Source organism: Saccopteryx leptura, chromosome 8, assembly GCF_036850995.1.
Source record: "Saccopteryx leptura isolate mSacLep1 chromosome 8, mSacLep1_pri_phased_curated, whole genome shotgun sequence".
NCBI lineage: Eukaryota > Metazoa > Chordata > Mammalia > Chiroptera > Emballonuridae > Saccopteryx > Saccopteryx leptura.
In genome coordinates, this window is record NC_089510.1 from 10919760 (window position 1) to 10947600 (window position 27841).

General features: G+C 39.6%; 1 protein-coding gene across 1 annotated transcript in view; it reads left to right on the top strand.

Moving 5' to 3' along the window:
• The window catches only part of SAMSN1 (SAM domain, SH3 domain and nuclear localization signals 1), a 143290-nt gene that overhangs the window by 56137 nt on the left and 59312 nt on the right, over positions 1–27841 (top strand). Inside the window, exon 6 of the mRNA XM_066346956.1 lies at positions 4447–4799. Within this exon, the coding sequence (XP_066203053.1) occupies positions 4447–4799 (353 nt within the window). The remainder of the gene's footprint in view (positions 1–4446; positions 4800–27841) is intronic.

Sequence of the window (27841 nt, forward strand, 5' to 3'; positions counted from 1 at the left end):
TGGTAAATACTACCTAATAGCAAGAGAAGATTACCCAGAAAGTACCAAATCTAGTATCAAAGTTAACTCTGAACATCCCACTTAGTAAATAAAACACATGTGTGAAATCCAGACTGTGTTCACATTCAGCAAACATTTATTAAGCTATTCATTTCCATTAGACATATGGGATTCGAAAATTAATAAAATACAGTAGACTGATATCTATGAATTCAGAGAAAGTAAATAAAGATACAAAAGTTAACAATATGGTGCTTTAAATAAAGCTATTATAGAGTTTGAACAAATAATGGGTCAGTTTGTTTGAACATCTCTGGGACATCAGGTCTCACTCATCTGAATTTAAACAGTATACAAGCGCTTCTATCTCTCCGAGAAACAAATCATTAATATGAAGTTCAGTTGCCTGGACTATAACCCCTTTCCTTAAATCAAGTGAGAGTCTTCTTCACTAAAAAACAGAGAAAGAGAAGGCTATATTTTGTGGCAATGCTTCAATGAAGCAGTTAAGTTTTTACTGTAACAAGAGGAGGTTGTCCTACGGAGAGAGGCATAGCAAAGAAAAATATCGTCTTCAATGATTATGCAACGTCAGCTTATTCTTTCAGGAAGGCACTAAAGATTAGAAAATGGCTTTTCCTCAGCTTATGGGGTGTTTAAAACCAAGTAACTCAGAAAGCACTGAAAAGGAATGCTGGAGAAAGTACTACAAAAATAAACAGCAATAGAAATCGTATTGAACCTGGCATGACCTTTGGAAAGGGAAAGAGAATTTTGCATATTTAGGAATATCTTATGGTCCTTTCTGAAAGATTAAAGTGATCGCAACATTTTCTCACTTACTTAATGCCAACAGGCATGGCTTGCTCTGACAAAACATCACATTTCCTACTTACAGGCTATTAGGGAGAGATGGAACATCAGGTCTATACGGGTCCCTCAAAGTCATTCTTCAAGACCAGGAATAAGAGCTAGAAACAAGGATTGGAAATGTTTGCACACCAGAGATCTTTTTCTCTCCAAACATTTCTTTGGGCGAATAGGCTCCCTTAAAGGACTGTAAAACACTACTATAAACATGTCTCACTCAAACATTAATGAGGAAACAAATCACTCGCCTTTTGAAAATTGCTATGTCTATCTGGATATCTGTCAGCTGTTCGGCAGAACGAATGAGGCAGAAGCAGGTGGAGAAATATTTGTGTCCAGAGCTTTCTGGCTGAAAAAGAAGCATCCCTCTGTATATTATTACTTCACATACAACAGAATACAACTATTTTTTACCAATTAGTATAAAATTTAACACATAAAATATCAATATCCAAACTATTTTGCAATCATCAAGATTAAGATTTTAAAAAAATAATAAGTAAATAACACTGTAGTGAACATAAGGATGCATATATTCTTTTGAGTTAGTGTTTTGGGATGCTTAAGATATATTCCCAGGAGCAGGGTTGCTGAGTCAAAAGGCAGTTTCTTTTTTTTTTTTTCTCTTACATTTTTTTTAAAATTTTTATTTTATTTATTCATTTTAGAGAGGAGAGAGAGGGAGAGAGAGAGAGAGAGAGAGATAAGAGAGAGACAGGGGGGAGGAACTGGAAGCATCAACTCCCATATGTGCCTTGACCAGGCAAGCCCAGGGTTTCGAACCGGCGACCTCAGCATTTCCAGGTCGACGCTTCATCCACTGCGCCACCACAGGTCAGGCCTCTCTCTCTCTCTCTTTTTTTTTTTTTTTTTTTGAGGTAGCTCCATACTGCTTCCCACAATGGCTGCAGCAGTCTGCATCCCACCCACAGTGCAGCGTTATTTACAATAGTCAAGATCGGAAAGCAGCCCAAGTGCCCATCAGTAGATGAACTAAAATACAACTGTGGCTGCATCTTGCTTTGCTCACTGTGTGTCTTCTAGAAGGCAAGTGGCTACGTAATTAAAATATATTGAAAAATGAGACCTCGTGTTGTTGTTATTTTTTTTTACTATTTCACAGTGAACAGGGGTAGATTATTTATAGATGGTGTGGCATTAAACCCATTTTGCTGCATTTTGAGGTAAAAAAAAAATGGTGAAAACTTCCCAGCCTTAGTCTGACCAGCAAGTTGTAATCTATTTTATAAGTCTGAACGCCCTAAATTGTGGTGTGCCTTCAAGATATTGTTTAAATTGCCTGAGGGTACAGGTTTTAAGGGTACATGATTAATTTCCCCCTATTTATGATCTCTAACCATTTTACATTTAATCTTTTGTGAAGAATAGTTTGTCTTTACCTTGAGCTGTGTTTGGACTAGGTCATAAACTCAAGTGGCAACCCTGTGGAATCAATGGGGACATTAAAGAGACTCCAAAAACTGGTTTGGACCAAAAAACCCAGAGTTCCGAGTCTGGATGAGATGAAACCTCCATTAGTAAATCTCTGTAAGCAAACATTCAATGAGCTGCTGAACATTCTTTGGGGTAGAATTGGGGTAGCATCTATTAATGAAGGCCATTATTATAAGGCCTTAAAATAACCATTAAACATTGAGTTTACTTTTAATGGTCACGTTATATGTGAAAGATAGCATCATCCTATTCCTGAATTTCACCTTTTCCTAGACCCTACCCGTTTCTCCTTCCCTTCGGACCAGAGGGGTAGAGAGAGAAAGCTCTCAGGGGGTGACCAGCAAGATGGGTGGGTCAGCAGTGACCACTCTTGCTAGTCGTTGGCCATAGAAAACAGTCTTTTCTGTTTTCATGTGAGTGAAGCAAATTGAAATATCATGATATGTACCTTTGATTTTAATTTATTAATAATTCCCTATTAATCATACTCTTTACACTAGTTAAACATCTGAATATAAAAAAAAGTCAATGACACGGTGCAATGCACTTTGAGTAATATATATTTTTATTTCCTGTAACTGTTTTACATGTTACTAGAATTTTCATAAGACCTTTTACCACATGTAAATATAGGCCTCATTAATCAACTTTATAGCATTAAAGAAATATCTTTTCCTTTTGTTTTCTCAGTCTTGTTCTTTCTTTTCCAAAATATTTCATTGTGAGACATACTACATGCATAAATCTCTTTGCAGATTAATATACTAAAATAGAAAATTTGTGAATACAATAGGATTTCAGTCTATAGCCACTGAGATTTCATTCTTTTAATTAAGGAAAAGATTTCATTTGCTTCTTTATGTTGCTCTTTTTCACAAATGACCTCCAAAAATAAAAATATTTAAGAACAGAAGCACACCATATGATGCTTAAAAGATGTAGGGAATTTTTGAAACTGTAATGTTTCTCAAATATCATTCAGCATACTATTTGCACGTGGCTTTCAGTCATGCTAATCAAACTTACTTTAATCATTAAATATGGTTTCAACCCTGACCTGTGATGGCACAGTAGATAAAGTGTCGACCTGGAATGCTGAGGTCGCTGGTTCAAAACCCTGGGCTTGCCTGGTCAAGGCACCTACGAGAAGCAACGATGAGTTGATGCTTCCCGCTCCACCTCACCATTCCTGCCTTCCTCTCTCCCTCCCCCTCTCCTCTCTTTCTACATCAATAAATAAAATCTTAAAAAATACATGGTTTAAGCCCTGGCCGGTTGGCTCAGTGGTAGAGTGTCGGCCTGGCGTGCAGGAGTCCCGGGTTCGATTCCCGGCCAGGGCACACAGGAGAGGTGCCCATCTGCTTCTCCACCCCTCCCCCTCTCCTTCTTCTCTGTCTCTCTCTTCCCCTCCCACAGCGAGGCTCCATTGGAGCAAAGATGGCCCGGGCACTGGGGATGGCTCTGTGGCCTCTGCCTCAGGCGCTAGAGTGGCTCTGATTGCGGCAGAGCAATGCCCCGGAGGGGCAGAGCATCGCCCCCTGGTGGGCGTGCCGGGTGGATCCCGGTCGGGCACATGCAGGAGTCTGTCTGACTGCCTCCCCGTTTCCAGCTTCGGAAAAATGGAAAACAAAAACAAAAAACAAAAACTGTAAGGTAAATCTGTTTTTACAAAACAATTCATTTAATATACAAAATATTTACTTTTTAAAAAATATTATTGTAAATTATTTTCTTGAATTAAATGACTTTCTGGTTTATCCCTTGGTGTTCATTTATTTCTATTAACCTTTTGAGCAGTAGGAACATTCATGGATGTCCTCATACCTCCTGACCATCAAGAGTACGACCATACATGTGTAAGGAAACATTAAAAAAAAGGCAAATATATATTCTTCTTGTTTCCCTAAACTGGTTATCAAACAAACATGATTTTAAGTTAATAAAACTGGAACTAGAACTAATTTCATTTTTTGAAGAAAAAAAAAACTCACTCCCAGGGGTCAGCAAACATGAAAACAACTCACTATTCAAAAGGTTATATAAAAGAAAGTATAATACTTATAATTCGTACATATATAAAATAATTACAGGCTTATTTTTTCACTTTTCTTTATCACACAGAAGATGAAGATACAACATTGATTTCTTGTATGAAATTAGTCAAATCTCAAGAAAAGAAAGTCAGTAATGTTCGCACAAGGAAGAAGGAGGGAACAGAGGATATTCTGGATGCTCTTTCTGCATCCCTGGATAGAGACAATACTTTACCTGGCTGCACGTTGGCAGAAACGTGGTCTCACAATGACGGCGAAGCTCAGACGTGCAACAGTTGGAAGCCTTTTCCAGAAAACACAGTCTGGACATGTGTTGATTTTGAAATCGCCCAAGTTGGACCCTGGGACAAGTGTTTACGCTGTAATCACCACCCACACCTCTACTCTTCTCCTACAGATACGGATCTCCCTCATTCGTGGGTAAGTTCGTCAACTGCGGAAATGTACCGTCTTATCTGCAGGTCTGTACTGGCAGGAAAGGAACAGATAACGAAAGTGCTAATCAGTCAAGTGGATCAGTGTCAGGAAAGCTCACAGAGCTCAAGTTGTCTTTCCAAAGAGCAATGCCACTCTTGTGATGTTTGCTATCATGTTATTATTGCGTATAATCCTTTGTGTTCCAAGAAACTACTGCCTAATATTTTCCAACCATGTCTTTTTTTTTTAATTGAAGGAAGTCTTTGGATGCTGATTCAGATTTTTTTTTAAAAAAGAAATGCATTGAATTGTCTAAATTACTGCTGTGGTCATAACGTTTCACTAACAAATAATTATTAATTTATTTTAAATTTTTTTTTAATAATTACTAATTTAAATGAGCATTTTCTTTGGGCTGCCAGTCTTTTAAACACTTTACATATATGATATTATTTCATTTAAATCTCACAACAACCCTGTCAGGTACATAGTGTTCTTCTAATATTAATTTCCCCCTGTTTTACAATTAAGAAGAAATGAGGCACAGAAATGTTAATAACAGGTACGAGGTTACAGAACTCACACAAAGTGAAGCTAAGATCTAGAACCTAGACAGTCTTATGCTACGCATCTTGCTTTTAGCTAACACATTATGCTGCTTCCCATACACTAAGCTGGGCCCTACGGCCCTGATGGTACAAGAGAAAGAGTATAAACTCTAAAGTTAAGCAAATTTGGGTTGTGTCCAAACTATGCTATTGAAACCTTTCCATCTTAATTTTCTCAATCATAAAATGGAAATAGGAATATTAAACTCAAGAGGTAATTGAGAAACTAAAATAAAAGAATCCAACTATTCTGGGACTTGCCTGCCTAATTATTCTTTAGTTTGATTGTCAGTTACTGAAAGCCACATTGTTACCTTTATTTTTTCTACAGTCTATGATCTTTTGTGTTTGTGGTTACCACAATAAATGGAACAACCCTGTGTGTCCAGAAACCTGACTCCACACCATTTTGTTTTGAGAATCAGCGTCTCATTAGACAAAGGCTGTGTTTCATGGTGCATTTGAGATCTCTGAAGAGGCTCATTCTCTCTTGGAGTCGTTTTAAGATTTGTGTCCTAAGTTAGGTCTTTGCAGACCAGAGCTAAAGTGATCTGTGTTCGACGTGCCACATTGAAGATAGCAGGTATTTAGTAGCATCCCTGGCACTGATGAAACTGTCTGACATCCATTATTTTTAGAAACGTCTCGTCCCCACTTTCTTAGTCGCATCTTCTCTTCTGGGGCTGCGGGCTTCGCAGCTCCCGGGGGCAGGTTCGTAGAGAGCAGCTGCTAATGGAATTGGGAACTACTGAAGACCCTCGCTGACGGCTTCAGAATCAGGATCAGGGCTAATGACTCCTTGGAAAGTGGCAAAGAAAGTGTGTAACAATCTAAACACAAATATTTAGACTTTATTTCGAGAATAAAAATCTGGACCCCTTGACTGAGCACATCTGGATTTTAGCAGTCTGGTCTCAGTCTAGCTGTTCCACTGAATTCACTACTTGTTCTTGGAGCTTCCTTTGCTGGACTGCCAAACTGAAAGATTTGCTCTCCCTAATGACTGTGTTGCACTTTTCTGCCTCTCTGTGTTGGCCTCTGCTTGGTATCATCTTCTCTCGTTTAAAACCAATACCCCTATTCCTTGAGACTCAGATCGAGTATTCTGTCCTCCAGAAAGCCTTCCTGGATCGTACCAGAGAGTAGCAGTATCTCCTTCCTTTAAACTTCTCGATCACTTACGGGCATGATTCTCTCTCTATATTAGGCACCGTGTGCCAGTCACAGTATTAGGCACTGGGGATACAGAGTTAGACAGTACGTACGCTGTCCCTGTCTTCATGAGGCTCTGCGTACTTCACCTTGGAATTGAATGAGTTGAGCATTTGTTGATTTGCCATGAGTAATTTATCTTCACATCCTCTATAATCCCTAGAACGTTAAGGGCTTTTCCTAAATATATATATTTGAGTAACATCTGCTGACAAAAGGAGCGGAATTTTAAAAATCAATAGATTTTGTTTTCACAGGTCTAGATAAAACATTTCTTGTCATCCTTCTCACTGTTCTTATATTAACCCAATCCTACATAAACTCAGCTATTATGTGTATGTGTTTGTCTTGCATGTATATATTTAGGAATATATATAATAGTTATGCTTTTCTTTAGGTAGTTCTGTCTACTTTAATATATAACTCAATAATTGAGTTTTATCTGCAGATGGTCAAACATATCTGCAGAATGCAAAGAATTTCAGAGGATAATATTCGATATCTGTGACTGAAAAACTTCAGTGGATTTGAAGAGAGGGTTCAAGAGCATGTTAGAATTAGGTTGGTTTTATAAACATCATGAGGCCACTTACACTAAGGGATTTGAAACATTGAGCGAAAAGAGTTGAGTGAATACAAATAATTATTTTTATATTCTACACATATGTTCTATAATAATAAGTGAAAATATCCAGTTTCATTTTTAGCATAACTGTTTTTTTGTGTGTGTACGTGTGGCAACTGCAGAGTTATTATTCGGGTTATTCTTTAACTTTCATCCTAAAGAAGGTAGAGAGGGCAGATAGTGTTGAAGGAAAAATGTGCTTCTAAATGAGTGTTACTTACTCTCAATGACAGGTAGTCAGAGGTGATGTTTTTCCTATTTTAAAGGGTAAAAGTGTGACTAGACTGTTTAAAAAAATGTACTAACATATGCAGATATGTTGGAGCTGGTCTGAAAACCAATCAATGGACATACTCATTTCTCCTTGGCATCAGGAATTTCAGCAATAGTAGATCCCAGTGTCTTTAATCCCACTGTCAGATCAGAGTTCTGAAACTTGTCTTCCAGGAAGTCCTCACTTGCGTAGATATGACTGCACGCTGAGCCCCCTATGGACTCACACTCTCGAGGCTGGTCCTAAGTGAGCCACACTAACACCAGCTCTGACATTACCAGCAGAACTCACTTGAGCAATCTCTTCACCCTCTTTAACCCACTAATTCCAATTCTTCACATGGGTTTCACACCCTACCCGTCCTTTTTCCTCTGAATGACTTTGCATACTGAAAACACTGCATATGTTAAAAAGCTTCTCAATACCTACCATGCAGGGCTGTTGGGAAAATTAAATAAAATGGGGTCAGGACTCACTCGGTAGCAGGTAATAATTATACTAAAATCAAGGAAGCCAGAGGCTTGTGCTGGGCTTGGAAAGAAGCGATATTTTATTCACTTGAGATACACCATAAACAAACTGAATCCAGACGGAAAAATGATTTATTTGTGAAGTGTTCTTCACAGAAGTCAACAGGGGAGGAACGAGACACACACAGATGTTTAATGTGTGGTTTAGTTGTTTAAAAGGTCTATGGGGTTTAGAGAGTGGGGAAAGACATGTGGCTGTGGAAATGATATAAATTGAAAATGTAGAAAGTGAGATTTATGAAAGTATGTACTCCACAACAGAAATGTGAGAGAAAAAGCTACTTAAGGACATGGGTCTTTTCTAATGTGTGTTGAGTGGTGTTGAGAGGGGATTTCAGATGTATTCTTAAGAAAATGTAACATTGGAGGTAACCAAAAATAATATTTGAAGCCAAGTGTTTAGAACCAATTTACAAGAAGAGTAATTCAAGTGTACTTACGAAGCTCTGCATGCTAAGAGCTTGAAACACCTTAACAAAAAGAAGAAAGTGAACCACAGGTTCGACTGGGAATAAAGGCAAGAATGAAGAAAGTTTGTGGGCTGCACAGAAGATGAGGCCTTCCTTTAATACAATATCATGATATAGTTTGATGATAAACATATTTTTCAAAATCTAGAACAAGTTTTCAGATTTGTAAATAGGATAAACAAATTGTTTTTATAATGTTAAAAAGTACAGGTAATCTTGGCATGCAAAAAAAGAACAAATATCCATTTCTCCCTTTAAATGTCTAGGATATTTTAAAATCTATTTTATAAAAAGTAGTGTGATATATTTATAAAGTGATAATAACAAAAATCTTTCAGGAAGATGGAAAGTCAAAGGCCTGAGAGAACAAAACAGAGACCCAAGTGTATATAAGAATTCAATTGCAGGAGAGATAGAAAATTGATGAGAATAAAAAACCAAGTTACATTTTTAAAAAATCAAAGAAAAATGAATCACAAAGTGAGAAAATAAACAAAGCTCCACTTAATGCATTTTAAAGGGCATAAGATAAGGATGCTAAGAGTGAAAATTGAAGGTCTTATTGGGGGATTACATGAACTTGTCAAAATTGTGCCGAAAGAGAAAGTGTGGAGGATGAAAACTTTCTTTACGGAACTATTTCAGTGAGAGGGACAGGATATGTGCTCATGTCAACCAAGAAATAAAGGAACAAAGATTTTACAATTAATCTTTCAATGCAAATAGGGAGTAGTTGATGCTCTACTTGTTAACATATTGTAAGTCTTGCGACAAGTAGACGCACTTCTAAGTGGTATAAGAAGTTTAGCTCCGCCCAGGAAAACTACCGATCTATGGGAGAGAGGTGGCAAAACCAGGATAAGCTATTTGTGCCTGTTCTCTATTTTGTGTCTTTATTGTCAACCTTGGCAATCTCTCCCAGATTCTCTGACCCCTCTCTACGTCCTTCAGTCAACATGACACGTCGTTATCAAATTAAGCTTTCATATTAATTTACTTGACTAATCTACCTGATTAATGCTGCTCAATTAATGATTCCAAAGCTCAAACTTAATAATGTTACTGCTCTGCTCACAAACCTTTTCAATGTCTCCCCATCACTTACAGCACCAAATGCACGCACTCACATAATCTGTCCTCTTGCTACATAGATGCCCCAAGTCTCTTTTACACACGTGCTGCTGTCGGCGAAGTGATACCATCCTTCCGCCAAACATGGTGAGTTTCTCCCACGTTCATCGCTTTGTTTTCACTGTTTCCTCATTTTAACCTTTCATTTTCTCTATGTATATGACAGACGAGAATTTAAAAGTGTAGACAAATGAATAAGAATTCATGTTATATACTTTGAAGACATATATGAAAGAAATGAGGATTGAGAGAACCAGTGAAAAGAGTGAGAAGACACGTGATTTAGAAAAAAGAACGAAATTAATTTCATAGATTGAATTGTCATTTTCTTTGTATATTGGTGATGTATACACCTGCTAACAAACTTTTGTGGTCCCATTGATGGAGATATTTATTTCTGGCCTACTGAATAAGACATACCAAGATGACTGTTACATAACCACCCAAAGGAAGTTGTACTGGGAACCATCAATCAATAATTCTTCATAATTTAACATGTTCTTATTCAACTTGGACAACAAAATCCATTTGTTAGAAGAGCTTTTATCTACTTACATTGGAATTATAGTGAGATAGAAAGAAAACAAGTTTGAATGAACAGATTTGGACAACTTGTGAAAAGAATGGCAGAGTGAATGATAATCTGGACTGAGAAATTCAAAAAAGAAAATGAAAATGGGATAGAAAAATATCAAAATAAATCTCTACTTACTAAACTCTGTACTGAAATTAGTGAACTTTAGAATAATATTCTAAAGATGATTTTAAGAGCCTGAATGAAAACAAGTAGGAATATTTTACATGACAAATGTTTAATTTTATCCAGTATGTTTGACGAAAGAAGAATTAACAATGCAATAGAAGAATTTGAAAATAGCAGATGCTGCAATAGTTCATTCATTCTTTCATCCACTCATTCATCAACTCATTAGCAAATTCATGTCCAGTGCCACATGAACCACCCAATCTATTATTGTGGGAGCTTATAGGTATTTGTGTGAGCAGATAGACAATCTACCATTTTACATTTATCATAAGAATGTATGGGGTCTTATTACAAAGAAAAGGTAAAAAGAACAAATAACCAATTCTTAGTATAAAATTTTATTAGGATGAAAAACACATTGCACTTGTATACAAAATAACCCAAGAAAATATCTGGCTAGATATACAAAAGTATTTTATAGTTAAAATAAAAAGCTTATAGAAGAAACAATTATAAGCGATATTAGTGCAAAATAACAGATTTTTGGAAATTGCTTAGGATGAGCATGAGGAAAGGAAGTTGTAAATGTGTATAAAATGTTTAAATATACTTCCTAATAAAATCTTATAAAGATAAAATGGAAGAAATGTAATTGCTCTGTGTAAATTAGTATTCTGAAAGCCTAGGATTAAAGAGTATTATTCAATTAGACTTTTGAGGCAGAGAAATGTAGAATGCAAACCATTCTAATACTTGGATTGGTGTTTGACTTTTCCTAATTACAGAAATCATATGTATTGAATATATCAGTGAGAATAATAGATTGTGATCTAGTGCTAGAATTGCTACAGAAACTAAGAATCCCTTGCCTTTATGAATTGCCCTAAACCTTTTGCTCCTCTTCTCTCTGTACTTTTTGTTTTTGTTTTGTTTTATCTGTACTTGTTTATTCAAGGGCATCAAATTAAGGGGGAAGTTGAATTGGTACTCTACAACAAAATCCTTCTAAAGCCATTATAAATAGTTGTTATTTAGAATAGTTCTCGTGATAACGATAAGACTCAGGATAATCAATTATAACTACATTTTGGCTCACACAAGAAAGTTGAAATTTGTTTCACTGGGTCTTTCAGTGGAAGGAGGAAGACAATGAACGTCAATCTGAAAGAGGTTTATCTATGCTCATTGATCATGGGAGAACTAAAGCTTCTACTGACTTAAAGCCTGATTCTTTTGCATGGTTCTACAAAACAAAGCAAATCACCAAAGCTGAACATTGACCTTTGGAAGGAAGGGATTTTTTAAAAAATATATTTTTTATAGATTTTTATTTATTCATTTTTAGAGAGACAGGAGAGAGAGAGAGAGAGAGAGAGAGAGAGAGAGAGAAGAGAGAGAGATAAGGGAAGGAGCAGGAAGCATCAATTCCCATATGTGCCTTGACCAGGCAAGCCCCAGGTTTCAAACTGGCAACCTCAGTGTTCCAGGCTGATGCTTTATTTCACTGCACCACCACGAGGGAATTTTGAATGTTACAACATTTTGTGTAATGAGGCTTTGAGAAATAAGTGTTGGTAAAAATTTTATTTTGATGGCAGAAAAATAGCTCATAATTCAAGTAATGCTAAGTGTGTTAAAAAGCAAAGTCATATTTGAGTGTGTAGCATGGTGTGTCAGAGGTTGTGTTATACAACAAAGGAGCATCAATCAGAGCCAGGAGAGTCAATCAAGTGTGAGCTCAACTGTCGTCACTTACTAAGATCTCTTTGGGTCAGGTTGCTTAATCACCACAGTCTTTTGTTGCCTCATCTTTAGAATGAGGGACAGCTACCAATGATATTTAAGGTTCTTTGTATCTTCAATACTTTGGGCTATAAAAACACACGGAGGAAGAAAAATTCCATGAGCAAATAAAGATTAGTACATAAAGATTTCCTTTCAGCATTTCCAAAGCATCTCTTTTCTCACTCTTTAGTAGACCGTGTTGACCTTATTCTTCATTACTTTCTTTACATGAGCTATTTTTAGGTTTGGGGTTTGTTTGTTTTTCCTGACCAGTTGCACTTCCTTTATCCTGCCTACTTTCTCTCTTCCTCGTGTTCTGAATCAGCAATGATATAGATAAATACAGTTTGGCTTTGAATACAGCTAGGGCCTCTGGCCATAAAAAATTTCCCCTCGAATCAAAACATTTCCAATTCCTATCTCAGGCACCAAGAAATTCCCTGTCACTCAAAAAGAACTACTTAAAAATCATTTGAATGCCATTTCAGAGGACTAAACTTTGCTTTACAAAATGGGCGGGTGAAGTTTAAGATTATAGAAGAAGGCAGGAGAAGGGAGGCTGAGGCGTGTGAAGAGGTCTGGGTTGGAGGGAGACATCCTCTCTTGCTGCTGTCACCCACCACACACACACACACACACACACACACACACACTAGGTGCCACCCTGAATGGTTCAGACCTTTGGCATCTTGTTGTGATCATGCAGAAATGCTGATATAATGATAATCATGGCCTCCTTTGACTTAACACTAGCTCTATTTTAGTTGCTGCCTTTGTGCTACAATTCAGAAAGGTAGTATTACTTTCCTCATTTTAATAATAAAAATCTGAAGCTCTAAGAGGTTACATAATTTATGCAACATAAGTGGTGAGCTATAGATTTTTAAGTTCAAATCTACGAGTCCAGAATTTTCTCATAAAAATCATAGCTTTGTCACTTGTGAGACTAGGCTAGTAGCGTATCTGTACTTTTCTTATCTTTAAAAATAAAGACATTCAGTTCCTAATTTGAAATGAGAAATGAAATGATGCCTGGGACAGTGTCAACTCAAGATACAGATTCAATAGTTCAATAAATGAAGTCCCTGACTTCTCGGTGCAATGTATCTTGTCTCACATTTTATCTTATACTAGCTCTGTAAGTTGGTCAGAACATTACTGACATTTTAAAAATGGAGAAATTGAAGCATAAGAAGATTAAGTGGTATAAGACGTCGCTTAATTCCTGAGGTCTCACTGCAGATGATGGCGGACATGGTATTCAACATTAGCCTCCTAACTCTTTGCCCAGACTTTTTTCTATCACTAAAGTGTCTTTAAATTTTTCACCTAAAAGATAAACAAACACAACAGTATAGAAGTGAGATGCAGGGTAGAAGCTACATGAATGTTGGAGCCAAATGAGCCTGATCTTCAATGGTAGCCTCACCGCTTACTGTCTGAGTGACTATTGGATTACTCGATTTCTCTGAGTTTCAGTTTCTTGCCTACTAGGTGGACATAATAAGGATTCTATTGTGGAGTTCTTGTAAGAATTGGATATAAAGTATTTAACCAACACCCAGTTGGAACTTAATGAAGAAGAGCTACTGTTTCTGGTAGCAAGATTACTATTGAATTCCAATTTATCATGACTTAATCCTTATTCAGTGAACAACAGCACAGTGTCTATAGTATATTAGGTGTGGTGCTGGGCTTTGGGGCCAAAAAGATGATTAAGACACCTACTTGTCATTAGGGTGCCCCCATCAACAATTCTAAGCATCTCTGTATCGTCTGAGATATTGCATTAAATGCACATCACTGGTTTTCACAAATTTTTAAGAATTAAAAAATATAGGTTGCCGGCCCTGGCCAGTTTGCTCAGTGATAGATCGTCGGTCTGGAGTGCGGAAGTCCCAGGTTCAATTCCCAGCCAGGGCACACAGGAGAAGCGCCCATCTGCTTCTCTACCCCTCCCCCTCTCCTTCCTCTCTGTCTCTCTCTTCCCCTCCCGCAGTCAAGGCTCCATTGGAGCAAAGTTGGCCCAGGCGCTGAGGATGGCTCCATGGCCTCTGCCTCAGGCACTAGAATGGCTCTGGTTGCAACGGAGTGACACCCCAGATGGGCAGAGCATCGCCCCCTAGTGGGCATGCTGGGTGGATCCCGGTCGGGCACATGCAGGAGTCTGTCTGACTGCCTCCCCATTTCCAACTTCAGAAAAATACAAAAATAAAAATAAAAATTATATATATATATACATGTATATATATATATATTGCCTAATTTTCTTCCTGGAGATTTAAAAAAAACAATTAGAACTAACTAGGTCAAATATTCATAGTTAGGATAGGATAAGATCCTGCTCTTAGCTTCCTGGATGCGTGCTAGTGACCCCACACCTGTGCATCTCTGAGCCATGTGGAGAGAAAGAAGGTGGCACTAGGGGACCCTGTGCTGGGCTCACCGTCGCCCTCTGTAAGCTTCCAATTTATCATAATGATTACTTCCCAAGTTAGCAGAGTCTTACCTATGTAAAATAATTTTATCTTTTTAAAACTCCTTTCATATATTTCATCATAGACATATCAAATATTAATTTTATAATATTTTATTTCAGAGTCAGAGTATATAACTCTCAGGCATAACACAGCTTTTTCAGAAGAGAACAAAAATAATAAAGAAAGAAATTTGTGTTCCCTCTTCTTCCTGGGAAGTAGTAAAGCAACTAGTTGGATTTCCCCTAAAACACTTATCAATATTTAGTATAAGATCTTTATGCATTTCACAGTTCCCCGCTGTTAAATACAACCAATCGCACCAATGAATAACTGAATTGATGATATACCTCACTGCAGCTCACCACAAGCCCAAGTCAAACTGAAGACCACGTCTCACCCCCAGAAAAAGATGTTTAGCCAAGGCACAAAATGGATTAAATTTAGGAACTCATTTATTCATTCACTTAACAATTTGTTGTGGAATATTTACAATGTTCCAGTGAAGGAGGATAAAATATCGGGCAGAAACAGAGACTGTGAATCTCGTAGTCCAAGGAGGGACAAAGATAAAAATAACCACACAAATAAACATGAAATGATACTTTAGTAAGAGCTGTGAAAGCTACGTGGTTCCATGAGGGCCTATAATAGGCAGATCTGATTTCGTCAGGAAACACTTTCAGGTGTGAGGATGTCTGAGCTCGAGTCTGATTTAAAAGTAGGAGTAAGCAGCCAAAGCTAGGTCAGAATGGCTGGAGGAGAATGCAGGGAGATGGAGTATAAGGAAGGTCTGAGGAAGGAGTCAGACCACTGTGGCCTCATAGGTTACAAAGTTGTATTGTGTGTCTCCTAGAAGCAGTGGGAAGCTATATAATTGTTGTGAGCCAATGGCTTGGTTTTTCTGTTTGACGCGGGTATCTGATACATGCTTACATTTAAATTTTCAAAAGATCATTTTCCATACAGGGACGAGACGAGATCGGAGGGGACAGGTCGATGCAAGGTGGCTTGAAGTATGGTAGGAGAGAGTTGAATGAATTAATTGAAACCTCTGAGGCTCAGAGATTTCTGTCCTCAACATGCACATTTCCTCAAATGAAATAAATGTCAGTTCTGAAAGTCATCTTTTGTGATGCAAACCAAAAAAAGTCCCGTTCCCTTTAAGACATATAGTCACCTACGACAGCAGAAAGTGACACAATGACCTGACTTCACATTCCAGGTCTGTCCTTTAATTTTTAAAACTTCGAAGCTCACAGCCCCCACACAGTGGCTTAATGGAATCATTACCAGTGGATAAGGACATGTCATCCATTTGCCTCCCCTGACTCCACTTGGACATAGGCCACTGTTTCGACAAAGAGTGGCTGGGAGCCATGCAAGGTTTCAAAGGAAATTGGCCTTTCAGAGGGGATACGAACAGATAATGCATATTGCCACCATAAAAAATCTCTAATGAATATTAAGGGTGGCTTTCATTTGTGATGATTGAAATGAACTCATAAATTCTCTCTCTAGGATGCGGGAATCTTTTCTTCCCCGCGGAGGGATTTAATGGATTTTGCGGCATTCTGAATGATTTGGCAAGAAATCAGAGGTACCGGCGCAGTCATCCGCAAAGGGCACTTCGTTTCTTGCGTGTGGTAGTCACCACCACAAGATATTTTCTCTAAGAACCCGGAGTGATTGATGCAACCCGCTGCCAGTCATGACAAGGCGTCAACTGAAAACCTAGAAAAAGAAGTGGTTAAAGACACCGCAGCTTTAAAAACACATTTGGCTTTTAGAGTAGGGTTATTTCCTTTTAGAAAATGAGATCGGCCCGCCACCTGCAAGAAATTTAGATCAGTTGTTTGTGGCAAAGGGACATCATATTTTGAGGCCACTGGGAGCTCCTACTGCTCTCTGTATGGAGTGGATTAAACTGTTCCCACACAGTGATAAATATATCACAAAGAGCCATAACAGGAATACAGTATGTTGTAGCAGTTAATGGTAGAACTTCCAGTTAAAACAGTATTCTTCGAGTTTCTTTGGCCGGTTCTCATTTTATGTGTGCTATTTTTGATAAGTTAAGTTTTCACATCATTTGAATCAATACCTTCCAACGCTCTATAGGATTGAAGAGGAAAATTATAGGCAAGAGTTCCAGGGAGCTTTGCTAGCTGTGTGGGCCTGGTTAACATTCTGAAAAGTGCAAAAATAATCTATGAACACAGCAGATGAGGATTAAGATGAAAAACACACTGTCAGCTCTAAACTTTTTCTATACTTGGAAGGAAAATGAAGAAATAACCCAAAGCAGCAATTACCCAAAAAGCATTCCGATTCTTCAATAGAATATGGCAAAGAAATCTTTTCAGAGAAGGTAATTCTTAATGATAGACATTTAACACGAAGTATAAAGAGTTGTGGTTAATTCTGTATTGTTGGGGGAGTGTATTCCTTTTTGGAATGGATCCATGAGACTGCTACTTATTTTATGAGTTTGACACTCTGAAGCAAGTTAGCTCAAATGTTTTGCATCCTTTTTATATGAAGATATTATTACTATAATTGTAGACACTGAATTCTTCTTTGACACTGGACAGCAGAACCTGATTCAGTGGGGAAATTTCTCTGAGTATAGACTTGGCCCTCAGTGGGATTTCCCTTGGATGGGAAACTTATTTGTTCCTGAAGATGCTGGGTTGGAGGACAAACCAGATGGTATAGGTTAAATTTCCTTAGCTGTAGAATAAATAGATAAGACTAGATGAGCATAAGACCCTTTTCCGGGATAAATATTCAAGTGTGAAAGAATAAAAAGCAGTTGCAGATTATATTAAGCCATCTTCTGGGGGGATAGGAGCACCTGATTCCCATGAAAACATTTCCAAACTCAGAGCCTTATATTTTAAACTATAAAATGGTGAACACCTTTCATTACCTGCTTGTAAGGCCAGGGCACAGCCATCGTGGCCGTGCACAGGCAGGTTTGGGTTCTCATTGGATCCGGGCAGATGGCAAAGAAACAGTGGAGCCATAAAATGGTGGGCCGTTCCTTTATTAAAGTCTCACACTGGCCGACGAGCAAACACACAGGGCTCCCAAAGCCACTGACACAGATGTGGAACTCCGGTTCCACAACCAGGAGAATCTTCTCCTGTTTCTCCTAGAATCAAAGGCCCCACCAGCCTCAGCGGAGCTCCCAAAGCCCCTCAGCTCTGGTTCCCCATCTGCACACCTTCTCCCTTCTCTGCCCAAACTGGCTTCTTCAACACCTTGCATTCTCTCTGCTCTCCCTGCAAAACGTGGCTTCTTTTTTCTTCTCTTCTCTCTTTTCAAAGGTTTCTGGCCTGAACACCTCTCCTCCAGCACACATTAGCAAAACAATGGCCCTTCCCAAGCAGGAAGGTAATTTGCACTTTCACAGACCACATATACCTGGCGCTGCCCAGCCCCCAATGCAAACTGTAAGCGAGCAAACATAAAGATCATATTTTACAAACTTACTTGACCAACACTGCCTTTATCATAATTAGACGAGAGGCAATGTGCCGTGTTCTGGCTTGGTGTCTTGTCATTGCACACTTACCAAAGCACAGTGCTGCTTGGGTGTGCAATGCCAACGTGGTTCTATTAGTGCAAAGCCAACATGGTTCTATTAGTGCAAAGCCAACATGGTTCTATTAATGAGGGATAACTAGGGAGTTCATTCTCTCTAGATGAGAGTCAGAGGCCTTCAGAAGACTGCAAATGTGAAGGAAAGCAATGACATTGGAAGACGGAATTCCAACACACCTGATGACCCCAGATAAAACAACCTTTGTGTCACAATTTTGTTAGAATATTATGTTCTAAAACTGTACTTGTCAATTTGTGGATTCCACGAGCCAACTCCAACGTAATCATCTGAGGCGCTTGTTACTAAGGGCTGCCTGCTCCAGACATACCCGATCAGAATTTCTAGAACAGACGTTCTTTTATAAGCTCCTTAGGGGATTTTTTTATGCTCACTAAAGTTTGAGAATCACCTGTGAACCAAAGGAAACAATTCATTATTCCCTGATTTTTTAATTTTACCTCCAGCTATCCAGAAGTCTTCTTGAGAACCTCCGATATTAAATAACTTGTGAAAGTGATATATACATATACACACACACACAGATATACACACACATACATATATACATGTATATATATGTATGTATCACTTTCACAAGTTATTTAATCCAACAAATACAGCAACCATATAAAGTAGATAATTCAATTTTCCAAATGTAGCCACAAGGCTTTGGGGATTGACAAAACTGCCCAAGCTGGGATTTTAGTCAGTCTTGTGAATTTCATTTCGATAAGACAGTCAACCACCTGAAGGACCTCACGCTGACCACATAGCAGGGGGATGCCCTGGGCAGCCCTCGGGAATTCTCAGGACTCACGGCCCTTACCGTCAGCCTGTGTGACAGTGGACAGAGCTGCTAATGGGAGCCGCTGAGGACAAATCCCCAGAGGTAGTTCTGTGCTTTCCAACCTGACTTGGTTAAAACACTCTTCACAGAGTGCTTGGGGCTTTTGATAAATTATGGACTAGAAAAAATCCCCAAACTGCTAGACCACTTACCATACATCTTCCAGACTTTCCCAAATGCGTTTGAATATAAATAGCTCCTATGATTATAATAACATAATCATTATTTTTTATAGTAACTGTGGAAATGGAATTTGATTTTCTTTTGTGGGCCATTGTTGAGTTCTTTCAAGCTTAACATCCAAGCTGGATTAAAATCCATTCATTTGATGCATTTGTTCAACTTTCTCCAATTTATGGGTGCCTCATTTATTGTCTACGGGGCCATTTTCCAACCCTCTCTTTTGCTAACTCTTTGTTAGTAAGGATAGTTGACTGGATTGTCTTCCTGTAGTTCTAGCAGCCCTGGACCTCTCTGACAACACTCTGTGTGAACTGAAGGCCTTAATATAGTGCTCTACCCAATCACTGAGGAGCGAAAGACAACCCTTCTGTCAAAGAGTCAATGAAAATGCACGGTTTTGATAATTATGCAGCCCAATTACTTTAGTAAGAGTTTCCAAGAGTTCCATGGTCATAAACACTGTATATTAACATATTTGAGCCAAACTCATGTGTTTGAAAGGGATTTCAAAGGAAAGTGAGTGTGTGTGTGTGTGTGTGTGTGTGTGTGTGCGCAAACACGTTTCTTTGAATCAGATAACATTAAAGTAACTCAAAAAAAATGTAAAAAGGGTTTCATTTGATTTTCCATGGCCAAACTTCCTCTATATTTATTCTAAATCAGTAATTTTTAAGTGGCTTTATGTGGTGGTAGCCATATATGATGAAATAGATTTCTAAAAGTATTCCTTTAAGTGTCAGAATAGGTTGTGGGAAATAAAGATCATTGGTGTTAAATGGTAAAAAACAAACAAACAAACAAATAAATAAATAAGAAAGAAAGAAAACTGATGATTTTGAAGTATTTTTGTTAAAAGGCTTTTGGAAATTGCGTACTTCCCTCCTGCAATGTGCTCTTCCTAACAATCTGCACACCTAGGATGTCCTCATTCGCCACACCCAGGAAATTGGATGGGTGCGTTGATTGGGCATAAACTTAGTTCAGATGAAAGTGATGAAGAGTCTCCTTTAAACAAAACACAACTGAATTGAAATTTAAATTCAGGTGTGGGAACTGCAGTGCAAATGTGGTTACCGCCCTTGTCAACCAAAGCACCGGCTTGGCCTGTGTACCTGTGCAAATTGTTTGAAAGAGAAGGTTGAGTCTTCACCAGTAACACAAACAGAACTAATGAGAAAGTCAGTCTGCATATGTGAAATTGGACGTGCATAAACTATGACATATGTCTCTTTTCTTCCCACTGTCTATACACATACCCCTCTCCCACACCCCCTCCCCCGCAAGAAAACACAGTGCATTGGCTTGCCTTTTGAAATTGTGCAAAATTACCAATTACCAATATATAGTAATCAACTACAAATATATAGTAAATCCCTAGTGTTCACAGGACATTAGAGCATTTTTAGTGTGGCTAGCAGCGTGCTTACCCTGATATTTAGAAGTTTATGCAGCATGGTATAAAGAGAAGGCCATTGGACTTTTAAGGAATAAAATCCCGAGTTTAAATTTGGAATCATGGAATACATAGTCACATTATTGTCTGATCCACAGTTGTTTTCTCTGTGTGACAGGGGAAACAGAGCCTTTCTCCTAGCCTTGGTGTGAGGAGGGTAGGAGATCTTTTACGAAAGTTCCTTAGCTCTCCGCCTGGCACATCGAGCTGGTGGCCAGGAACCCCAAGAACCAATGTTAAAAAGGAAGATACGCTCATATTTTAGAAGGCTGCATCTCAAAACCCACATGGCACTTGCAGAGTCGCTGTAAATGCAGCATTTTATTGAGCTCATTGACTTGCTTTCTGAACTTGAAGACTGTTGCTAACATTCTCAGTATAGCTCCTAAATGTCGTTATCAGTAGAGTGATGAGAATAGATATTTTCCATACCCCTTTGAGAAGTTCTGTATGATAAGTCACAAATCGAAATGTGCTTTCTTCTCCTCTTTACACGCCCTCTGGTGTGTCCTTTCTGTTTTTTTCTCGCCCTCCTTTCCACTCAGTTTCAATTACTTCTCCAGTGGCTTTCAAATTCCTTCAAAGTCTGCACCCTGTCTGGGAAGTGTGTGTTTGCTACAACTTCTCCAGGGTTAGTTCTGAGTTAGCCTCCTCTGCCTTCAGTTTCCTTATCTGACTGCTACTGAAAAAGCCTCTTGTTGGGGTCTTAGGAGGAAGTGACATGTGTTGAGACCTTGGAAAAGAATGACAAAATACCTGGAAAGTGGGTGGGGGGGGGGAGGGAAGAAACTAACAGAAAGGGAGGGGGCGATGGTGAGAAGGTGGTATATTCTCTAGTGATCAAAAATTTATATGTACAACTGACTGCTAAAAAAAATGAGTGAGAGTGCTTTTGGTTTGCAGTTCTCTGCCTAATTTGCTTGTGAGTTCTACTCTGCACAGAGGGTTTGATCGCGCGGTACGGTTGAGTCAGACAAGCCTGGGCTCAACTCTTGACAACTCGTTAGTTTTCTCACTTTAGACAAACTTTGCTGTTTTGTGTCTCTATTTCCTCTTTGTAGAACAAGAGACAGTCACGTTTTATTCAATTGTGAAGGGAATTAAGTGAGATGCAGTGATCTATAGCAGGTTATCAATAAAGGTTTGCTCATTTTCCTCTTCCAAGAGATCGCTCTTCCTGTCTCATTCTATACAGTGAACTAGACTGAGGATGTGAGTGTGGGCAATGCTGACATCTTAACGTATATGCTATCTTCTCTGTCTATATATCCATATAACTCCTCCTTCAGTCAAAGTTTTGGAAATATCTAAGTTCTTCTCTTAGGTTATCTGATTTGAAATCGATTGCATGGGTTTAGAGCTAGCCCTCTTCTTTCTGAAGTCCAGATCGTTACTGCAAGTCAGACATGTTTTAAATGGAGATATATTTTAATGCTAGGCACCTAGAAAAACCTTAAGACGGTGTTTGGAAGAAAGAGTGGGACAATGAATGTATGCCAATAGGTAAGGATACCTAACTCGGCCACCCGGTGTGGATCTAGGGCATTTTTTGGGTTTATTTTTGCTATTATTCCACATTTTGCCTATACTACTTGTTCAGTCTTTTCCTATTTTGGAAATTCTGCCATTACTGATACACAAATGTGAGCTGCAGAGAGACAAGGTGCCCCTCTGTCAATGTCCACGTCCATGACCTCTCCCAAATATTTCACACCTGTCCTTCCTCGGAGAAAGTGTGTTTTGCAGGGTAAAAAATTACCATACAATGCTGATGAAGGCCTCTCATGGGTCACTTGGTAGGAATCACTAAGTACAGAACCCTGGTTGTGTGTGTAACCGCAGCTCAGTCACCGTGGAAGAAGTTCCCAGGACACAGTGTGACGCTACCCATGTACACAGACCAAGGGGTGCAGGCTCTCCTCGGCTGCCCTTCGCATCTCGGCTCTCTTACAGCAAGCCTCTTCCACTCTCTGAGCCTTAACTCTCCCCAACCAATGTTATGACTTTATAGGTCTGTGTCTGAGACATCTGAATACTAAGTGGTAGACACAAGTGTTTCCTTTTTATTTAGGAATAATCCTAATTTAATAATCTCATTGATTTTTTAATTTGTTATACTGTGTACTTTATGTTTAAAACAAAGGGAAGTCACTTTAATTTCTTCTTCAACCTAATATGATTTTAGAAACATCACACTCTCAGTTATGCCATAAAATGAACATTCTTGTAACATTGTCAGTTATGATTTTCAGTAAACTAGATGAAGGAGGTACTGAGACATGTTTCAGGTTCATTAAATTATTTACTCACACATGCAAGCACATGTGTGTCAGGAGGTTCTGATGAAATGCAGAATAGGAAGCCGATGTCTGAATGGTGTCTTCTCGCTCCCTAGTGAATTCTGTCACTTTAGTAAAGATACATCACTTGTAAAGTGTGTGCATTTGTGTTGCTTGAAATACTGAAAACGTACTCATCTTCTGTATATATAATAGGATCTGTTTAAACTATTTAAGATTAGAAACATCCAAAGAGTCTGTAGCCTTAGAGTGTCAGAGGCTTGAATGCTGCCTACCCCAATTAGAATGAAGCCATTTGCTTGCATGAAAGCTGCCAATTATCATCACAATTCATGACATTTCTAGGAAATACACTTAACAGAAGTAACAGCTGTCCCCTCGTGTCCTTCGTATTGATCGAAGTAATAGTTTGTTGCTTAACAAGTTTTTCACTTGTCTGGGAATAGACATTTCAAGATACAGATATAAACCCGTTTTTCAAATTAAGATAAAAAGATCAAGGAAAAATATTCTGGGAACTCAAATGTTTTGCTACTGGAAAATTAATTTTATTCATTTCATGCCTCTGAGACTTTCAACTTATTTTTCTTAATTAATATCAGAATATCAATATCAAAAACATTTAAATTGCTTGTATCTTATTAGTACTGCCATTTTTTTTTTTTTTTTTGACATTCCCATCACTAAATAAGGTAGTCTGGCCAGATTAAAATTGAAAGGTCTGCCCCTTCTTTATCCAGGAAGCAGGCAGACAGGAGAGCTCTGATAGAATGTTCTGGACCAAACTGAGAGGAAGGGCTGGGTGATCTTTTCTCCATCCTTTCTGTTTGTTTCATAGACGAGGAGAGACTGAGGAAGCAGAGTGGGCAGGAAGTCTTGGAAGTTTTACAGATTCTCTCCACTCGCCCTCTGCAGCCACAGCCTTTTATCTAACACACCAATCTGGTCTTGCTGCTCTTTTTTTTTTTTTTTTTTTTTTTTTTTTTTTTTTTTGTCACAGAGACAGAGAGAGGGACAGACAGGAAGAGAGAGATGAGAAGCATCAATTCTTCGTTGCCGCTCCTTAGTTGTTCATTGATTGCTTTTTCATATGTGCCTTGACCAGGGGGCTACAGCAGAGTAAGTGACCCTTTGCTCAAGCCAGCGACCTTGGACTCAAGCTGCTGAGCTGTGCTCAAATCAGATGAGCCTGTGTGTAAGCGGGCGACCTTGGAGTTTTGAACCTGGCTCCTCCGCATCCCAGTCCAAAGCTCTATCCACTGCACCACTGTCTGGTCAGGCTGTTCTTGCTGCTCTCTTGCTCTGGCAACTGTCCTTCCATAGTCCCCATTCCACACAAAAGTCTACTCCCATTCCCTTTAAACCCACTCTACTGAGCGGGGTGTGTTTGTTTACTAGGGCAACCATATAATAAAGCACATAAATGAGGGGCTTAAACAACAGATATTGAATATCTCATAGTTCTGGAGGTTAGAAGTCCAAAATCAAAGTGATCACAGGGTCATACTATATAGCTGGAGCCTTTCGAGAAAGATTCTTCCTTGTTTTTTTCAGTTTCTGGGAACTCCAGATTTTTATCTTGGCTTCTGACAGCATGACTCAAATTTCTTCCACCATCTTCACATGGTTATCTCCTTGGGAGTTTCTAGTCTTCCCTCTGTGCACGGGTGGAGTTTCTAGTCTTCCCTCTGTGCACAGGTGGAGTTTCTAGTCTTCCCTCTGTGCACGGGTGGAGTTTCTAGTCTTCCCTCTGTGCATGGGTGGAGTTTCTAGTCTTCCCTCTGTGCACGGGTAGAATATCTAGTCTTCCCTTGGTTCATGGGTGGAGTTTCTAGTCTTCCCTCGGTCCATGGGTGGAGTTTCTAGTCTTCCCTCTGTGCACGGGTGGAGTTTCTAGTCTTCCCTCGGTCCATGGCTGGAGTTTCTCATCTTCCCTCTGTGCATAGGTGGAGTTTCTCATCTTCCCTCTGTGCATGGGTAGAGTTTCTAGTCTTCCCTCTGTGCACGGGTGGAGTTTCTAGTCTTCCCTCTGTGCACGGGTGGAGTTTCTAGTCTTCCCTCTGTGCACGGGTGGAGTTTCTAGTCTTCCCTCTGTGCATGGGTGGAGTTTCTAGTCTTCCCTCTGTGCACGGGTGGAGTTTCTAGTCTTCCCTCGGTCCATGGCTGGAGTTTCTCATCTTCCCTCTGTGCATAGGTGGAGTTTCTCATCTTCCCTCTGTGCATGGGTAGAGTTTCTAGTCTTCCCTCTGTGCACGGGTGGAGTTTCTAGTCTTCCCTCTGTGCACGGGTGGAGTTTCTAGTCTTCCCTCTGTGCACGGGTGGAGTTTCTAGTCTTCCCTCTGTGCACGGGTGGAGTTTCTAGTCTTCCCTCTGTGCATGGGTGGAGTTTCTAGTCTTCCCTCTGTGCATGGGTGGAGTTTCTCGTCTTCCCTCTGTGCATGGGTGGGCCCAAATTCTCTTTATTTAAGGGTACCAGTCCTATTGGATTTAGGACTCACCCCAATCCAGGACAATCTTATCTTAACTAATTACATCGGCAACAGCCCTATTTCCAAATAAGGTCACATTCTGAGGTACTGGGGGTGAAGACCCATGGCCTCCAAATTCCTCACAGTCTGGCCTAATCCAGCTGTCATCCCAGCCGGCTGTCTTCCTCCTTGTTTACATACACACTTGCCGTTGGGAATTACTCCTCACTCCCACACTCTCATGTCTCCAATCTTATTGTAAACTCTTCTCATGGCTGGAATGTCCCGATCTTTTCCCCTTGTCTGCCTGACGAACTTCCACCTGGCTCACAATGACCTCGAGCATAGCCTCCTTTATCACATTTTTAAATATTTTTCCAAACCAATCATCAGTTTGCCCTCTACGCCTCTCCTGTTCATGCACCTTGGATTGATACGGAGCACATCGCGCTGTATTCTTATTGTCTGTTGATTTGCCTGTCTACCCACTTAATTATTAACTCTTAGAAGGTATGACCCCTGCCTTTCCATCTTTGGATACCTGGTAGAATGAGAGGCCCACAGTAGACAGACAGACAGTTCATTAGTGTTTGTTGAACAAATAAGCGAGGGCTCCTCCTTCATATATTGGCCTATGTCCAGAATGATGAGAGAGACCCAGAAGCCAGTATCTTGTGCCTGTGTGGGTGTTCGAGCCTCTTCCCGCTGTGTGACTAACAGAGAGTTTCTGCCAAGTCCCCCTCGCTAGTGCAAAACAGTCCTGGGAGTAGTCTTAAAGCATTTGAAGGTTCCCAGTCTGGTGGCCGGAGCTGTGATGACTTAAAGACCAGCAACAGACTTCTACAGTTTCCAAATCGGTTCCTTCTCAAGAGGATAGGGAGTGGATTCTGTGTGCCTACTAAATGCTAGCAGAGGCATGACCTTTGCTGGCTGAAATAAAGAAACCAGCTTTGCATGAAGCATATGACATTCTTACGGATTTTACCAAGAACTACAAAAAAAAAAAATCCATGTTATTCCCCTAAGTATTTATCTTTTTGCAAAGAAAGTTTCTTTTCCCTTGGAAAGGAGAAGTGTTCGTGTTCTCGAGTGCCATCTTCACATAGATCGAGCTGGAAAATTCAAGTCGAGCTCTGATACTCAGAGAATTATATGGCCAGGGTGTCAGTGGAGAAGGGACCAATGGAATTTCTTTCAGTAGGAGAGGAGATAATTCATTTCAATGACCAATTTGCAGGAAAGGTCACAGGCTTAGAATTTGAAGTCCTGGAATCAGGACTTGAGTTGGCAGAAGAGTAAATTCAGATAGTTTCCCATATGCAGAAAATCACGGTAAATACCTCAATAGAAAGTTGTTAGGGTAAAATAATTTATGTTAAAAGGTGTTCAACGCCTTGAGAAAGAATGTTGTATAAATCAATACGAGATCATTATCATCATTAGGAACATACGTGGATATATCTTATGGATTTCTCCATAAAAAAGAAAGTATTTTTTTAAGTGGTTTATGGTATCTCAAAAATTTTTAAAGATTTTCTTTTTTGATAGCGTCTAGTTAAACATTCATCCTGCCTGCCATATCCTTTTCGGTTTCAAAGGTTATGAATTCTAAGATTTTTGATCCCGATGCTTTTTAACTCAAGGAGATATGGTGTGCAAACCTAGAGAGTTGAGTTTATTCCTCCATTCAACCAGCGCTTTCTGGGTTTTTCTTTATGCCACGGTCTATGGCAGTGCCAGCAACAGGCCTGGCCTCTGCGTCCCAGGTCACCACACCTGTCAGCCAGACCCGGGCAGTAGAGACTGCCAAGTGCCTCTGTGTATCTACTTGGAGAAGGTGCTCCATGCAGGTGGCAAGGAGGACGTGGAGATGGCCATGTGAAAAGGGGAAAGAAGAGCACTTCAAGCAGAACAGAGAGCTTGGCCAAAAGCCCAGGACAGGAAAGCACTGAATGGTGTCCAAGCACCAAGAAAAAGACCAGCGGGCTCAGAGCAGAGAAAGAAAGGAGGAGAGGAGCAAGGCCGGCAAAGGGCAGAGCTTCGGGCCCTCCTGGTCATGGGAGAGAGGAGAGAGCGTGGAGTCTGTCTCAAGGGCAATTGCAAATCCACAGTTAAATGATGATCACCAAATCTGGGTGAAAGCAGAACTGAGTTTCCCCGTAGAAATTTCCCCTCGCTGATGTCTGGGGAATAAACAGCATATTCAAATGTCATTCTAACTTATGACAGTGGTCAATGCACAGGGCCTTGGAAATCAGGGGCTGGACAGGCTACCAGGAAGTCGGGCTGCACTATGACCTCACCTTCAATGAGAGTGGGTTTTGCTTGATCCCTGGGAACCTCAGACTTTTCTACCTTTGTACATG